This window comes from Dama dama, chromosome X (genome assembly GCF_033118175.1).
Source record: "Dama dama isolate Ldn47 chromosome X, ASM3311817v1, whole genome shotgun sequence".
Classification (NCBI taxonomy): Eukaryota; Metazoa; Chordata; class Mammalia; order Artiodactyla; family Cervidae; genus Dama; species Dama dama.
In genome coordinates, this window is record NC_083714.1 from 52,600,076 (window position 1) to 52,619,032 (window position 18,957).

The 18,957-nt window shown below is 38.8% G+C and overlaps 1 protein-coding gene across 1 annotated transcript in view; it reads right to left on the bottom strand.

Moving 5' to 3' along the window:
- The window catches only part of LOC133053035 (probable ATP-dependent RNA helicase DDX4), a 78,424-nt gene that overhangs the window by 41,392 nt on the left and 18,075 nt on the right, over positions 1–18,957 (bottom strand). The window contains exons 4-5 of the mRNA XM_061137818.1: positions 3,790–3,867; positions 839–916 (exon numbers count right to left, since the gene is read on the bottom strand). Of these exons, the coding sequence (XP_060993801.1) occupies positions 839–916; positions 3,790–3,867 (156 nt within the window). The remainder of the gene's footprint in view (positions 1–838; positions 917–3,789; positions 3,868–18,957) is intronic.

Sequence of the window (18,957 nt, forward strand, 5' to 3'; positions counted from 1 at the left end):
CTTGCTGCAGGAGCAGGGCAAGGAACTCGTGAGTACAGGAGAAAAGAGGTGGGGTTCACCTGTGGGGTAAATCAATTTGATGAGATGCTGCAACAAGTAGCATGGCTATTAAAAAGGAAAACAACTTCATCCATCTCATTAGGACTGGTTCAAATGAATTCTTTTTAATGGCTGAGTAATATTCCATGGTGTATATGGAGCCCATTATACAGAGTGAAGTAAGCCAGAAAGATAAAGAACATTACAGCATACTAACACATATATATGGAATTTAGAAAGGTGATAACGATAACCCTATATGCAAAACAGAAAAAGAGACACAGAAATACAGAACAGACTTTTGAACTCTGTGGGAGAAGGTGAGGGTGGGATATTTCAAAAGAACAGCATGTATACTATCTATGGTGAAACAGATCACCAGCCCAGGTGGGATACATGAGACAAGTGCTCCGGCCTGGTGCACTGGGAAGACCCAGAGGAATCGGGTGGAGAGGGAGGTGGGAGGTGGGATCGGGATTGGGAATACATGTAAATCCATGGCTGATTCATATCAATGTATGACAAAACCCACTGGAAAAAAAATAATAATAATAAATTTAAAAAAAAAACTGAAAAAAAAAAAAAGGAAAACAAGAAAACTAAGTAGAATAGCAAACACATCCAAAGCAGCATAAAGTGTTGCTCTGAACTCTGATTAGGAAAGTGATAGCACTCCCTTGTGATCTCCATGAACTCTTGGGAAAGGCACACACTTCCTATGTATGTTATAAGGAAGCAGAACTCAATGACTGTAAGGTATCACTTAAGTTTCCATTGAAAGACATCATAAGCAGATTACCTCTGTTTCCAAAACTCTTTCCAACTCCAAAACCACCCACTCTGGACGTATTCTCTCTTTTATTACACTCACCAGGATCTGAAAAGGTTCAGATACAATTAAAACTTTTTAAAGTATACAATCAAGTGTGTCATCAATAACTAGGAATTAAATGAATCTGTGTGGTAAGGGAACTTCCAAGGATGAGGAGAGAGTATTACAGGAACTTATGAAATTAAAATATACCTGCAACTTCTTTTTAAAAAATTCTTACATTATACCAAAGTAAAAACGTAAATATACTACTGCTGAAATACAGCTCTCAACTAGTTGCTATTCTACTAGAGAACTTTAACCAAGAAATTCAATTCTACAATTCAGCTCTATTCAATTCAACTCTCATTTTCTATATATTGAAACCTCACCCTGACAGATTCAGCTATTTAAATTATACCTCTATGTGAAAGTCACTGCTAATGAAAATTCTATACTCTTGTCCTATTATTATTCATTATTTATTCATTTTTTAAAAAATATTTACTATTTATTTGGCTGCACCAGGTCTTAGCTGTATCATGAGAACTCTTAGTTGCAGCATGTAGGATCTAGTTCCCTGACCAAGGATCAAACCAGGGCCCCTGGTATTGGCTGCATAAGAGGCTTAAGTCACTGGACCACCAGGGAAATCCCTATTCATTTTCCTAGTACTTAAATCACACTCAATCTACTTTTTAAAATTAGAATTAAGAAGGGGCTAATATAATAACGAAAAAATGCTAACAATACCACTTCCCTTTACCTCCCACTCCTCCATAGTATTTCCCCTTATCAACCTTCTTAGTTTTATATTCCACTATACAACTCTGAACACCCAACATTTTAATTCCTAAAACAACTTTCCATACTCCACGCTGTGAAATTCTAATATCTTCTATTTCCTACATGCTATTCCTTCAGCATGACATTCCTTGCTTTCCTATTTTTCCTAGCAAAATTCTTTTCACTCTTCAAAAGCCTGATTCAAAACCCACCTCTCCTGTGAAGTCCTCCTTCAGTCCTCCATCTGTAATCAATTCATCAATCACATTCCCACAGCATACTATGTGTATCTCTTTTTAAGCAATATTTCTTTCCATGTGCTTCTCTACCACAAAATTAAGAATTTTGAGGGCAGAGTTTCTATGGCAAGCAGCACAGTTATTTAAAACATAAACTTAAGCACCCCAAACTTCACAAATAGCCACTTTAAACTATCATTGGGATAATTATCATAATCTTGTGATTTTCACAAATTGTCTTCCCTACATCTATAATATCCTAATACAGAGGAGCTAAGAGATCTGTGAAATTCCTAATGCCACATGAAAAACTGTATATGCAACTATCAGTATTTTTATCAGATTCTAAAAAAGCATGTGATTTAGGAAGATAAGGCTTTTTAGGCCATATCTCACAGAAGATAAAAAGCCAACCAATATATATTTTAGGTAATTAAAAGTCAATTTTAAAACCATGTTACTAGATATAGCCCAGTTGTGAGAAAAAATACCATAAAGATTGAAACAAACTAGAATGGTAAACTGAATCATTTGGGAAAGGTGTGGTTCTTCTATAAATTTCCAGGATTATATGCAGTATTAAAGAGTACTTTTTTTTCTTAAATATTATCAGAGTATAGTTAATTTACAATTCTGTGTTAGTTTCAGGTATACAAAGTGATTCAGTTTACATATACATATATTCATTCTTGTTCAGATTTTTTCAAAGATAACTTTTAAAGTATCAATCTTCACAGTTTCGATCAGAAATTTAATGTATTTAAATCTACAACATATTGAATTAACAATTCATAGTAAAATCTCAGTGATGGTTTTCTCATTTCAAAAGGCTCTAGTCAACAATGTTTAGAAGTCTGCATCAAAAAATATCATTCTAAATTAGGATTTTAAAATATATTCAAATATTAAGTAGCTCCCTGAGTGTCGTATTAAGGTATATGTTATTTCTTACCAGTAGCAAACAAAATACACCCTTGAATCTCTAAGCACAACTACATGGTCCAAAACATTACTGCCTCTCACTTAATATGCAGGCTTAAAGATAAAAATATATATATATGCATCTTCAACAAATTTCATTAGTAGAAGAAATATGTCAAAACATAAAATTCACACTTATGTTAACTGAATATTAAAAAATTAAGTTTTCTAAGAAGCAAATGAAATAACATATACCAACATTCAGTTTCCAATGAATAAAAATATATACAAATACCAAAGTTTTTCAAAAACTAACATTTAATGAATTCAAGAATAAGTGTCATATATATATAAAACTATTAACCCTAGCTTAGGGCCCCATAAGAGAAATTTATTTAAAAATCCATATGACCATTTGAGGTTCTAATAGTATTTTGTTGCACTATAATAAAACACAGTGCACAATATTTTCAGCAGTTTAATAACAAATCTAAAAATGGAAAGGAGGAAACTATTTTGCTGTGTCATTATCTGTCACATCTAGTGCTGGTTGTTCTGAAAGTGACAATAAAAACTTTCAATTTTGGGAAAACAACCTCTTAAAACTAGTGAGCTAACAAAACTGTTTCACATACTGCCTTTTCTTGAGAAACATAAAACTTAAGAAAAAGGGCCTTCACACTCTAGTCTCTGGAGTTTCTCCCATTCCTCCCATGCCAATGGGAACAAGAACCATCAACACATCAAGAAGCAGCTCTGGGAAGCAACTCTCTTTAGCCAATCTACCCATCTAATCAATTCAACTATTTCCTACTATCTTAAAATGTAAAACAGTGAAAAGAATACTGGTATTAAAAAAAAAAATCATCATCCCAACCAAGTCTACTGCACACTAAGTTATATCAGATTTAACCTTGCACTAAACAGCCATAAAAGCCTCTATTCATTCCACTATTCACCTATTATAACAGATGATTAAAGAAAGATACTTACCTCTGTTTCCCAAACTCCTCCCAGAGGCAAATCCACTTCTCATGAAATGATCTCTTCGAGACGATCCATCACCCATTTCTAAAGTAAATAACATTTGAAGCAAGTCAAAATAACAAAAAATATCCTGGTGGTAAGTAAGCTTTAAACCATCTAAATGTGCCATCCACACGGCATAGGAGGAATTTTACATAGCAGTAAGAAAGATGAGTAGCCTAGTAGAAAAATGGTCGATGAATAAGAATAGGTAGTACTCCAAATGAAAAAAAAAACGCTGACTAACTCCCACTCATAATTAAAGACACTGAAAATCAAAAGAAGAATATAACTTTTCCCAACCATGACTGACTGGAAACAGTTTGCTAATACGAATCTAGTAGAAGACCTTACATGGGGCTTTCCTCGTAGCTAAGTCGGTAAAGAATCTGCCTGCAATGCACAAGATCTAGGTTAGATCTTTGGGTTGGGAAGATCCTCTGAAGAAAGAAATAGCAATCTATTCCAGTATTCTTGCCTGGAGAATACCATGGACAGAAGAGCCTGGCAGGCCACAGCCCATGGGGTTGCAAGAGTTGGACATGACTCCGACATGACTTAGTGACTAAACTACCACCAGAAGACCAAACATTTCTCCAAAGAAGACATACAGATGACCAACAAACACATGAAAAGATGCTCAACATCACTAATTATTAGAGAAATGCTAATCAAAACTACAATGAGTTATCACCTCACACAAGTCAGGATGGCCAACATCAAAAAGTGTACAAACAACAAATGCTGGAGAGAGTGTGGAGAAAAGAGACCCTCTTCCACTGCTCGTGCGAAGGTAAATTGATACAGCCACTATGGAGAACAATACGAAGGTTCCTAAAAACTACTAAAAACAGAAGGAACCTATGACCCAGCAATCCCAACACTGGGCATATACCCAGAGAAAAACGTCATTCAAAATGACACATGTACTCCAATGTTCACTGCAGCACTATCTACAAAAGCCAGGACAGGGAAGCAAGCAAAATATTCATCAACAGAGGAAATGAATAAAGAAGATGTGGTACACACAGATAATGGAATATTACTTGGCCATGAAAAGGAATTAAATTGGGTCACCTGTAGAGACATGGATATACCTAGAGACTGTCATACAGAATGAAGAAAGTCATAAAAACAAATATCATATATTAATGTACAAATGTGGAATCTAGAAAAATGCTACAGATGAACCTATCTGCAACGCCGAAACAGAGACACAAATATAGACAACAAATCTAAGAATATCAAGAGGCAGGGGCTTGGGGGAAGGATGAACTGGGAGACTGTGTTTCACGTATATACACTATTGGTGCTATGTGTAAAATAGATCACTAATGAAAATCCTACTGTATAGCACAGGGAACTTTATTCATTGCTCTATGGAAGGAAATCTAAACAAGTGGAAATATATATATTACTGATTCACTTTGCTGTACAATAGACGCTAAGACAACATTGTAAAGCAACTATATTCCAATAAATATTTTTTTAAATGCCAAGACTAGTCAAGGACGTAAGGAAATAAGCACGAATCAGATACAACATTGAAACTATAAACTAGATCCACCTTGATCCTAATTTTAAAGGAAAATACTTTTTGAAAATATACTAGTATACTTTTTCCTGTGGATATACTCACATGGTAACACAGATACACATAAAAATGTTTTGATAAGCACTGTCTATAACAGCCAAGAAAAACAGTCAAAGGAGAACAGACAAATTACAATCATCCACAGAACAGAGTAAACATTCACAGAACTAAAAACATTAAACTGGTGACTTTCTTCAACAATAGAAAGTTCATAAAAACTGACCACATGGAAGGCCAAAATGTAAATTCAACAATTTCAAAAATCAGTTATCACATACACAAAACTCTCTAATTGCAATGCAATCAAGTTAAAAATTGCTAGAAGACAAATACTGTATATTTTTGCTTATAAGTGGAATCCAAAAAATAAAACAAGTCAACAAATACACAAAAACAGATAAGATGAACAGATATAGAAAACAAACTAGTGGTTTGCCACATGGGAGAAGGGTGAGGGAGGTATGAAATAGGTGAAGGGGAGGTAAGAGGTACAAACTACTAGTTATAAAATAAATTAGCTACAGGGATGCAATATACAGCACAAGGAATATAGTCAATATTTTACACTAACTTTGTATGGTGTATAATCTATAAAAATAGCAAATCACTATTATACACTGACAACTAATGATCGAGTAACTCAATTATACAATTTTAAAATTCTCTTACATTTGGAAACACTTCTATCAAAACAGTTCAAAGAAAAAAATTACAATGGAACTTTAGAAATACTTAGAATTGTATGATAAAATGACACATATCAGAAATTACATTTTTATACAATAAGAACTGAAAATTAATGAGGTAAACATCCATCTCAACTAGTAAGAACATTAGAAAAACAACTAATCACAGAAGAGTAAAGGAGAAAAATGGTGGTAAAAGCAGGCCTCCCTGGTGGCTCAGTGGTAAAGAACCCACCAATGAAGGAGACACAGGTTCAATCCGTAGTTCAGGAAGGTCCCACATGCGATGGGACAACTAAGCCTGTGTGCCACAACTACTGAATCAGTGCTCCAGAGCCCATGAGTTGCAACTACTGAAGCCCATGCACCTAGAGTCCGTGGTAAACAACAAGAGAAACCAGTGGAATGAGAGGCCCATGTACTGCAACTAGAGAGTAGCCCCCACTCACCACAAGTGGAGAAGGCCTGTGCAGAGCAATTAAGACCCAGTACAGCCGTAAATAAATACAACTAAATAAATCTTTGAAAAATGTTCACAACAAAAAATAATGAAAGAGGAAACAAACATATAATAGTGGCTCAATAAAGCCAAAACTAAGTTCTTTAAGAAACCAATGAACCACTCCAGCACAAAGGACTCAAAGTGGGGAGATGGAAAAAGGTATTTCATGCAAATGAAAATGACAATAAAGTGGGGGATGCAACACTCCTATAAACAAAACAGACTTCCAAACAAAAGACATAAAAAGGCTAAAGAAAGACACTATATAATGATAAAAGAATCAATACAAGAAGAGGATATTACTCTCAATGTCACATACACACTTAATATACGAGCATCTAAATTTATATAAATATTTATTTATTTTATATTAAAAATTATATTTAAATACTTAAATAATTATATATAAATACAAAAACATATAAGTATATAAAATATCATATTCTTTGCAGAGAAACATGGAGAACTCTATACAGTCAGCAAACACAAGACCGGGAGCTGACTGTGGCTCAGATCATAAACTCCTTATTGCAAATTCAGACTGAAACTGAAGAAAGCAGGGAAAAATCACTATATCCTTCAGGTATGACCTAAATCAAATCCCTTACAATTATACAATAGAAGTGAGAACCAGATTCAAGAGATTAGATATGATAGAGTGCCTGAAGAACTATGGATGGAGGTTCATGACATAGTACAGAGGGCAGTGATCAAGACCATCCCCAAGAAAAAGAAATGCAAAAAGGCAAAATGGTTGTCTTAGGTGGCCTTACAAATAGCTGAGAAAAGAAGAGAAGTGAAAGGAAAAGGAGAAAAGGAAAGATATACCCATGTGAATGCAGAGTTCCAAAGAATAGCAAAGAGAGATAAGAAAACCTCCCTCAGTGATCAGTGCAAAGAAATAGAGCAAAACAATAGAGTGGGAAAGACTAGAGATCGCTTCAAGAAAATGAGTGATACTAAGGGAACATTTCATGCAAAGATGGGCACAATTAAGGACAGAAATGGTATGGACCTAACAGAAGCAGAAGATATTAAGAAGAGGTGGCAAATACACAGAACTATACAAAAACGATCTTCATGACCCAGATAACCATGATGGTGTGATCACTCACCTAGAGGCAGACATCCTGGGATGTGAAGTCAAATGGGCCTTATGAAGCACCACTATGAACAAAGCTAGTGGAGGAGATGGAATTCCAATTGAGCTATTTCAAATCCTAAAAGACGATGCTGTGGAAGTGTTGCACTCAACATGCCAGCAAATTTGGAAGACTCAGCCAGTGGCCACAGGACTGGAAGAGGTCAGTTTTCATTCCAATCCCAAAGAAAGGCAATGCCAAAGAATGTTCAAACTACCCCACAATTGCACTCATCTCACATGCTAGCAAAGTAACCTTCAAAATTCTCCAAGCATGCTTCAACAGTACATGAACTGTGAACTTACAGATATCCAGGCTGGATTTAGAAAAAGCAGAGGAATCAAAGATCACATTGCCAATATTCACTGGATCATTGAAAAATCATATATTCCATAAAAACATCTACTTCTGCTTTATTGACTACACCAAAGCATTTGATTGTTTAGATCTCAACAAACTATGAAGAATTCTTAATCAGATGGGAATACCAAACCACCTGACCTGTCTCCTGAGAAATTTGTATGCAGGTCAAGAATCAACAGATAGAACTGGACATGGAACAAAAGACTGGTTCCAAATTGGAAAAGGAGTGTGTCAAGCCTGTATACTGTCACCCTGCTTGTTTAACTTATATGCAGACTACATCATGCCAAATGCTGGGCTGGAGGAATCACAAGCTAGAATTAAGATTTCCAGGAGATATATCAATAATCTCAGCTATGCCGATGACACCACACTTATGGTAGGAAGCAAAGAAGAACTAAAGAGACTTTTGATGAGGGTCAAAGAGGACAGTGAAAAAGTGGTCTTAAAATTCAACATTCAGAAAATGAAGATCATTGCATCCAGTCCCATCACTTCATGGCAAATAGATGGGGAAATAATGGAAACACTGAGAGACATATTTGGGGGGGGGCTCCAAAATCACGGCAGATGGTGACTGCAGCCATGAAATTAAAAGACTCTTACTCCTTGGAAGAAAAGTCATGACCAACCTCAACAGCATGTTAAAAAGCAGATACATTACTTTGCTAACAAAAGTCCATCTAGTCAAAGCTATGGTTTTTCCAGCAGTCATGTAGGGATGTGACAGTTGGGCTATAAAGAAAGCTGAGTGCCGGGGAGGAGCCAAGATGGCGGAGGAATAGGACCGGGAGACCACTTTTTCCCCTACAAATTCACCGAAAGAACTATTGAACGCTGAGCAAATTTCACAAAACAACTTCTGATCGCTAGCAGAGGACATCAGGCGCCCAGAAAAGCAACCCATTGTCTTTGAAAGGAGGTAGGACAAAATATAAAAGATAAAAAGAGAGACAAAAGAGTTAGGGACAGAGACCAGTCCCAGGAAGGGAGTCTTAATAGAGGAAGTTTCCAAACACCAGGAAACCCTCGCACTGGCGGGTCTGGGGGAAGTTTTCAAATCTCGGAGTGCAACCTAACCGGGAGGAAAAAGTAAATAAGGCCCACAGATTACGTGCCTAAAAGCAACTCCCAGCAGAAAAGTACCCCAGACGCCCGCATCCGCCACCAGCAGGTGGGGGCAGAACGGAGAGAAGCGGGTGACATTGCTTACGGTAAGTACCAGCCCAAAGGCCCTGATAGCAATCGGAGGGAGCTTTTTTAAACTGTGGGATAGCAACAGAGAAAATTAACCGGCCCAAACACACTGCCGGCCGTTCGCAAAACAAAGGGACTGAGAAACTCCAGAGAATATATAGCCTGCGGCAGACCGGCCCATCCCACCGGAGGTAGGAGGCAAAGGGGAGGGGAAAGGGGCAAACTCGGCCCCAGAGATGGCATCCCCTCCCACACTGCAAACAGGCCTCCAGTTTCTATCCAAAGACTTCCTGAGATTCTGGATGGTCAACATCTGCCACCGGGAGGATGGCGGCTAGACGCCAGCTGCTGAGAATAAACACAAGCTGCTGGCACCCGACCGGCATGCACAGAAACTGAGGCTGGGGCCGCGGAGGGGAAAGGGCGCACCGCACCCAGGGAGAGTGCGCCCCTCAAGCTCCTGGCTGCCTGAGCCGCTCAGGCTGGGGAAGGCACAAAACGCAGGCGCAACCGAGTCCACGCTTTTGTGGAGTACGCGAAAACTGGAACCGCACGCAACACAGGGCACACTCCCGATAGAGCAGCCGGGAGCCTGAGCAGTGTAGACGGGGAAAGCACAGACACCCATGAGCAGGGGCAAACCCAGTGTGCCCGGAACACTGTGAGTGCTCCCCACACACAGCGATATCTGTCTGCAGCGCCCCGCCCTCCCGGTAGCAGGACTGAACTAGCGAACCTAAATAAGAGATCACCTCTGCCCGCCTGTGTCAGGGCGGAAATTAGACACCGAAGAGACGGCAAACAGACGCCAAATAAACAAAGGGAACCGCTTCAGAAAGGACCGGTGCAACAGATTAAAATCCCTGTAGGTAACACCGACTACACCAGAAGGGGCCTATAGATACCGAGAAGTGTAAGCTGGAATGAGGAGCTATCTGAAACTGAACTGAACCCACACTGACCGCAACAGCTCCAGAGAAATTCCTAGATGTATATATATATATATATATATATATATATATATATATATATATATATATATATATGTATATATTTAAATTAAAAAAAATTTATTTTTTTTTAATTTTATCTCTTTTCTTTTAAAATTCCCTACTAGTCCCCCATTACTCCTTAACTTTCATTCTCATATATTTTTACGATTTTTTTAATTAGGGGAAAAAATTTTTTTTTTCTTTTTTCTTTTTCTTCTTGTTTTTCTCTCTTATTTCATTTTAAAGTACTCTAATACTACTCTGTTATTTCTTAATTTTCATTTTCATTTCACTATAACCTTGCAAAAAAAAAAAAAGAAAGAAGTCCTATTTTTAAACTGAACTTCATAATTATTTCTACATTTTTTGTGTGTTTTTGTTTTTAAATATTGTATTTTAAAGAGTCTAACCTCTATGCTTGATTTTTAATCTTTGTTTTTCAGTATGTGATATAAATTTTGGACATTTAAGAATCCAATATTCAGTTCCCATTTCTATTCAGGAGTGTGTTGATTACTCCTTCCCACTTTCAACTCTCTGTTTTCTACCTCAGAACACCTCTATTTCCTTCTTTCCCCTTTTCTTCCCAATCCAATTCTGTGAATCTCTGCGGATGTCTGGGCTACGGAGAACACTCTGGGAACAGACAACTGCGTAGATCTGTCTCTCTCCTCTTGTGTCCCCCTTTTTCTCCTCCTGCTCATCTCTATCTCCCTCCTCCCTCTCCTCTTTTTCATGTAACTCTGTGAACCTCTCTGGGTGTCCCTCACAGTGGAGAATCTTTTCACCATTAAACTAGAAGTATTATTATCAGTGCTGTATAGTTGGAGAAGTCTTGAGACTACTGGAATAAATAAAACTGAAATCCAGAGGCAGGAGACTTAAGCCCAAAACCTGAGAACACCAGAAAACTACTGACTACTCGGAACATTAAGTAATGAGAGACCATCCAAAAGCTTCCATACCTACACTGAAACCAACCACCACCCAAGAGCCAGTAAGTTCAAGAGCAAGACATACCACGCAAATTCTCCAGCAACGCAGGAACATAGCCCTGAGCATCAACATACAGGCTGCCCAAAGTCACACCTAACACACAGGCCCATCTCAAAACTCATTACTGAACACTCCATTGCACTCCAGAGAGAAGAAATCCAGTTCCACACACCAGAACACTAACGCAAGCTTCCCTAACCAGGAAAACTTGACAAGCCCATCGTCCAACCCCACACACTGGGTGAAACCTCCACAATAAAAAGGAACCACAGACCACCAGAATACAGAAAGCCCACTCCAGACACAGCAATCTAAACAAGATGAAAAGGCAGAGAAATACCCAACAGGCAAAGGAACATGAAAAATGCCCACCAAGTCAAACAAAAGAGGAGGAGATAGGGAATCTACCTGAAAAAGAATTTAGAATAATGATAATAAAAATGATCCAAAATCTTGAAAACAAAATGGAGTTACAGATAAATAGCCTGGAGACAAGGATTGAGAAGATGCAAGAAATGTTTAATAAGGACCTAGAAGAAATAAAAAAGAGTCAATTAAAAATGAATAATGCGGGAGGAGCCAAGGTGGCGGAGGAGCAGGACCGGGAGACCCCTTTCTCTCCTACAAATTCATCAAAACAATAACTGAACGCAGAGCAAACTTCGCAAGACAACTTCTGATCGCTAGCTGAGGTCATCAGGCGCCCAGAAAAGCAGCCCATTGTCTTCAAAAGGAGGTAGGACAAAATATAAAAGATAAAAAGTGAGACAAAAGAGCTAAGGACGGAGATCCGTCCCGGGAAGACTTAGGCGGCAGTGCTTGGGGTAGGGTCCGGGCCTGAGTGCCCTGAGGACAATTGGAGGGAGCTTCTGTGAGTTGCCAACTTGAACTGTGGGAGACCAAAAGAGAGAGAGTAAATTAACCGGCCCGAACACACTGCCGGCCATTCGCAGAACAAAGAGACCGAGAAAATCCAGAGAAGAGCTCGCAGGCTGTGGACCGGCCCAGCCCCGCCGGAGGCAGGAGGCAGGGGGGAGGGGAAGGTCGCGGCGACACACAGGGCGCAGGCACCGGACCGGCGTGGGTGGGGACTGGGGCCGGGGATGCAGAGGGCAAAAGGCGCGCGTACCGACTGGCGCCAGCGGTCACTGAGACTGGGTCCATGGAAGGGAGTGGGCGCGCCACACCTGGGGAGAGTGCGCCCACCAAGCCCCTGGCTGCCTGGACCGCTCTGACGGGGAAGGCACAGAGAGCAGGCGCAGCTTTTCGTTCCGTGCTTTTGTGGAACACCGGAGGGCTGGAACCTCGCGCAGCGCGGAGCGTGCTCCATATAGAACAGCAGGGAGCCTGAGCAGTGCCCACGGAGAAAGCAGCGTCAGCCCCTCCCGGCAGCGCCAGCCCGTCCCCGCGGCGCAAGCCCGTCCCTACAGCGACAGCCCCTCCCTGCAGTGCCAGCCCCTCCCCGCAGAGTGACGGAACTAGCTACCTGAATAAGAGTCCACCTCCGACCGCCTGTGTCAGGGCGGAAATGAGGCTGTGAAGAGACCGGCAAACAGAAGCCAAATAAACAAAGGGAACCACTTCAGAAGGGACTGGTGCAACAGATTAAAATCCCTCTAGAAAACACTGACTACACCGGAAGGGGCCTGTAGATATCGAGAAGCATAAGCTGGAACGAGGAGCAATCTGAAACTGAGCCGAACCCACACTGACCACAACAGCTCCAGAGAAACTCCTAGATATAATTTTACTTTCTTCTATTTTTTTTTCTTTTTATTTTTCTCTTTTATTTTCCTTTCAAATCCCCTATTACTCCCCCATTACTCCTTAACTTTTCCATAGATTTTTACAATTTTTTTAATTAGGGGAAAAAAATTTTTTTTCTTTTTTTTTTCTTTTTTCTTCTGTTTTTCTTTCCTTTTTCTCTTCGATTTTCTATTTTTCTTTTTCTCTTATTTCTTTTAAAGTCCTCTAGTACTCCTCTACTACTCCTTAATTTTCATTTTCAATACACTATAACCTTACAAAAAAAAGAGAAGCCCTATTTTTAAACCGAAAATTATTCTCTCCCAATCTTGACACTCTGTTTTCTACCTCAGAACACCTCTATTTCCTCCTTTCCCCTTCTCTTCCCAATCCAATTCTGTGAATCTTTGTAGGTCACTGGGCTACGGAGAACACTCTGGGAACAGACAGCTGCGTAGATCTGTCTCTCTCCTCTTGAGTCCCCCTTTTTCTCCTCCTGCTCATCTCTATCTCCCTCCTCCCTCTCCTCTTCTTCATGTAACTCTGTGAACCTCTCTGGGTGTCCCTAATGGGGGAGAATCTTTTAGCCATTAACCTAGAAGTTTTCTTATCAGGGCTGTATAGTTGGAGAAGTCCTGAGACTACAGGAAGAATAAAACTGAAATCCAGAGGCAGGAGACTTAAGCCCAAACCCTGAGAACACCAGAAAACTCCTGACTACACGGAACTTTAAGTAATAAGTGACTCTCCAAAAACCTTCATACCTACCCTGAAACCAACCACCACCCAAGAGCCAATAAGTTTTAGAGCAGGACACACCACGCAAATTCTCCAGGAACGCAGGAACATAGCCCTGAAAATCAACATACAGGCTGCCCAAGGTCACAGCTAACACATAGACCCATCTCAAAACTCATTACTGGGCACTTCATTGCTCTCCAAAGAGAAGAAATCAAGTTCCATGCACCAGAACACTGACGCAAGCCTCCCTAACCAGGAAATCTTGACAAGCCAATCGTCTAACCCCACTCACTGGGTTAATCCTCCACAATAAAAAGGAACCACAGACCTCCAGAACACAGAAAGCCCACTCCAGACACAGCAATCTAAACAAGATGAAAAGGCAGAGAAATACCCAACAGGTAAAGGAACATGGAAAATGCCCACCAAGTCAAACAAAAGAGGAGGAGATAGGGAATCTACCTGAAAAAGAATTTAGAATAATGATAATAAAAATGATCCAAAATCTTGAAAACAACATGGAGTTACAGATAAATAGCCTGGAAACAAAGGTTGAAAAGATACAAGAAATGTTTAATAAAGACCTAGAAGAAATAAAAAAGAGTCAATTAAAAATGAATAATGCAATGAATGAGATCAAAAACACTTTGGAGGGAACCAAGAGTAGAATAACGGAGGCAGAAGATAGGATAAGTGAGGTAGAAGATAAAATGGTGGAAATAAATGAAGCAGAGAGGAAAAAAGAGAAAAGGATCAAAAGAAATGAGGACAACCTCAGGGACCTCTGGGACAATGTGAAACGCCCCAACATTCGAATCATAGGAGTCCCAAAAGAAGACGACAAAAAGGAAGGCCATGAGAAAATACTCGAGGAGATAATAGCTGAAAACTTCCCTAAAATGGGGAAGGAAATAGCCACCCAAGTCCAAGAAACCCAGAGAGTCCCAAACAGGATAAACCCAAGGCGAAACACCCCAAGACACATATTAATCAAATTAACAAAGATCAAACACAAAGAACAAATATTAAAAGCAGCAAGGGAAAAACAACAAATAACACACAAAGGGATTCCCATAAGGATAACAGCTGATCTATCAATAGAAACCCTCCAGGCCAGAAGGGAATGGCAGGACGTACTGAAAGTAATGAAAGAGAATAACCTACAACCTAGATTACTGTATCCAGCAAGGATCTCATTCAGATATGAAGGAGAATTCAAAAACTTTACAGATAAGCAAAAGCTGAGAGAATTCAGCACCACCAAACCAGCTCTTGAACAAATGCTAAAGGATCTTCTCTAGACAGGAAATGCAGAAAGGGTGCATAAACGTGAACCCAAAACAACAAAGTAAATGGCAACGGGACCACACCTATCAATAATTACCCTAAATGTAAATGGGTTGAATGCCCCAACCAAAAGACAAAGATTGGCTGAATGGATACAAAAACAAGACCCCTATATATGCTGTCTACAAGAGACCCACCTCAAAACAAGAGTCACATACAGACTAAAAGTGAAGGGCTGGAAAAATATATTTCATGCAAACGGAGACCAAAAGAAAGCAGGAGTCGCAATATTCATATCAGATAAAATAGACTTTCAAATAAAGGCTGTGAAAAAAGACAAAGAAGGACACTACATAATGATCAAAGGATCAAAGAAGAAGATATATCAATTATAAATATATATGCCCCCAACATAGGAGCACCGCAATATGTGCGGAAAACACTAACGAGTATGCAAGAGGAAATTAATAGTAACACAATAATAGTGGGAGACTTTAATACCCCACTCACAACTATGGATAGATCAACTAAACAGAAAATTGACAAGGAAACACAAACCTTAAATGACACAATGGACCAGCTAGACCTAATCGATATCTATAGGACATTTCACCCCAAACCAATCAACTTCACCTTTTTCTCAAGTGCACACGGAACCTTCTCCAGAATAGATCACATCCTGGGCCATTCATCTAGTCTTGGTAAATTAAAAAAAAAAAATGAAATCATTCCAGTCATCTTTTCTGACAACAGTTCAGTAAGATTAAAACTCAATTACAGGGAAAAAATTATTACAACTTCAAACATATGGAGGCTAAATAACATGCTTCTGAATAACCAATAAATCATAGAAGAAGTCAAAAAAGAAATAAAAATATGCATAGAAATGAATGAAAATGAAAACACAACAACCCACAGCCTATGGGACACTATAAAAGCAGTGCTAAAGGGAAGATTCATAGCATTAGAGGCCTACCTCAAGAAACAAGAAAAAAGTCAAAAAAATAACCTAACTCTACACCTAAAGCAACTAGAGAAGGAAGAAATGAAGAACTGCAGGGTTAGTAGAAGGAAAGAAATCTTGAATATTAGGGCAGAAATAAATGCAAAAGAAACTAAAGAGACCATAGCAAAAATCAACAAAGCTAAAAGTTGGTGTTTTGAAAAAATAAACAAAACTGACAAACCATTAGCAAGACTCATTCAGAAACAAAGGGAGAAGAACCAAATTAACAAAATTAGAAACGAAAATGGAGAGATCACAACAGACAACACTGAAATACAGAGGATCATAAGAGATTATTACCAGCAACTCTATGCCAATAAAATGGACAACTTGGAAGAAATGGATGAATTCTTAGAAAAGTATAACTTTCCAAAACTGAACCAGGAAGACATAGAAGATCTTAACAGACCCATCACAAGCAAGGAAATCGAAACTGTAATCAGAAATCTTCCAGCAAACAAAAGCCCAGGACAAGATGGCTTCACAGCTGAATTCTCCCAAAAATTTAGAGAAGAGCTAACACCTATCTTACTCAAACTCTTCCAGAAAATTGCAGAAGAAGGTAACTTTCAAACTCATTCTATGAGGCCACCATCACCCTAATTCCAAAACCAGACAAAGATGCCACAAAAAAAGAAAACTAGAGGCCAATATCACTGATGAACATAGATGCAAAAATCCTTAACAAAATTCTAGCAAACAGAATCCAACAACATATTAAAAAAATCATACACCATGACCAAGTGGGCTTTATCCCAGGAATGCAAGGATTCTTTAAAATACGCAAATCAATCAATGTAATACACATTAACAAATTGAAAGATGAAAAAAATATGATTATCCCAATAGATGCACAGAAAAGTCTTTGACAAAATTCAACACCCATTTATGATTAAAACTCTCCAGAAAGCAGGAATAAAAGCAACATACCTCAACATAAAAAAGCTATATATGACAAAGCCACAGCAAGCATTACCCTCAATGGTGAAAAATTGAAAGCATTTCCCCTAAAATCAGGAACAAGACAAGGGTGCCCACTCTCACCACTACTATTCAACATACTTTTCGAAGTGTTGGCCACAACAGTCAGAGCAGAAAAAGAAGTAAAAGGAATCCAGATAGGAAAAGTTAAGAAGTGAAACTCTCTCTGTTTGTAGGTGACATAATCCTCTACATAGAAAACCCTAAAGACTCTACCAGAAACTTACTAGAGCTATCAACAAATATAGTAAATTTGCAGGATATAAAATTAACACACAGAAATCCCTTGCATTCCTATACACTAACAATGAGAAAACAGAAAGAGAAAACAATACCATTCACCATTGCAACACAAAGAATAAAATACTTAGGAGTGTATCTACCTAAAGAAACAAAAGACCTATACATAGAAAACTATAAAACACTGATGAAAGAAATCAAAGAGGACACAAACAGATGGAGAAATATACCATGTTCATGGATTGGAAGAATAAATATTGTCAAAATGGCTATAGTACCCAAAGCAATCTATACATTCAATGCAACCCCTATCAAGCTACCAACGGTATTTTTCACAGAAACGGAACAAATAATTTCACAATTTGTATGGAAATACAAAAAGTTCGAATAGCCAAAGTAATCTTGAGAAAGAAGAATGGAACTGGAGGAATCAACCTGCCTGACTTCAGAATCTACTACAAAGCCACCGTTATCAAGATAGAATGGTACTGGCACAAAGACAGAAATATAGATCAATGGAAAAGAACAGAAAGCCCAGAGATAAATCCATGAAACTATAGACACCTTATCTTTGACAAAGGAGGCAAGGATATACAATGGAAAAAAGACAACCTCTTTAACAAGTGGTGTTGGGAAAACTGCTCAACCACGTGTAAAAGAATGGAACTTGAACACTTTCTAACACCATACACAAAAATAAACTCAAAATGGATTAAAGATCTAAATGTAAGACCACAAACTATAAAACTCCTAGAGGAGAACATAGGTGAAACACTCTCCGACTTAAATCATAGCAGGATCCTCTATGACCCACATCCCAGAATATTAGAAACAAAAGCAAAAATAAACAAATGGGACCTAATGAAACTTAAAAGCTTCTGCACAACAAAGGAAACTATAAGCAAGGTGAAAAGACAGCCCTCAGATTGGGAGAAAATAATAGCAAATGAAGAAACAGACAAAGGATTAATCTCAAAAATATACAAGCATCTCCTGCAGCTCAACTCCAGAAAAATACATGACCCAATCAAAAAATGGGCCAAAGAACTAAACAGACATTTCTCCAAAGAAGACATACAGATGGCTAACAAACACATGAAAAGATGCTCAACATCACTCATTATCAGAGAAATGCAAATCAAAACCACAATGAGGTACCATTACACGCCAGTCAGGATGGTTGCTATCCAAAAGTCTACAAGCAATAAATGCTGGAGACGGTGTGGAGAAAAGGGAACCCTCTTACACTGTTGGTGGGAATGCAAACTAGTACAGCCGCTATGGAGAACAGTGTGGAGATTTCTTAAAAAACTGGAAATAGACCTGCCACATTACCCAGCAATCCCACTTTTGGGCATACATACCGAGGAAACCAGATCTGAAAGAGACACGTGCACCCCAATGTTCATCGCAGCACTGTTCATCATAGCCAGGACATGGAAGAAACCTAGATGCCCATCAGCAGATGAATGGATAAGGAAGCTGTGGTACACATACACCATGGAATATTACTCAGCCATTAAAAGGAATTCATTTGAATCAGTTCTAATGAGATGGATGAAACTGGAGCCCATTGTACAGAGGGAAGTAAGCCAGAAAGATAAAGACCATTACAGTACACTAACACATATATATGGAATTTAGAAAGATGGTAATGATAAC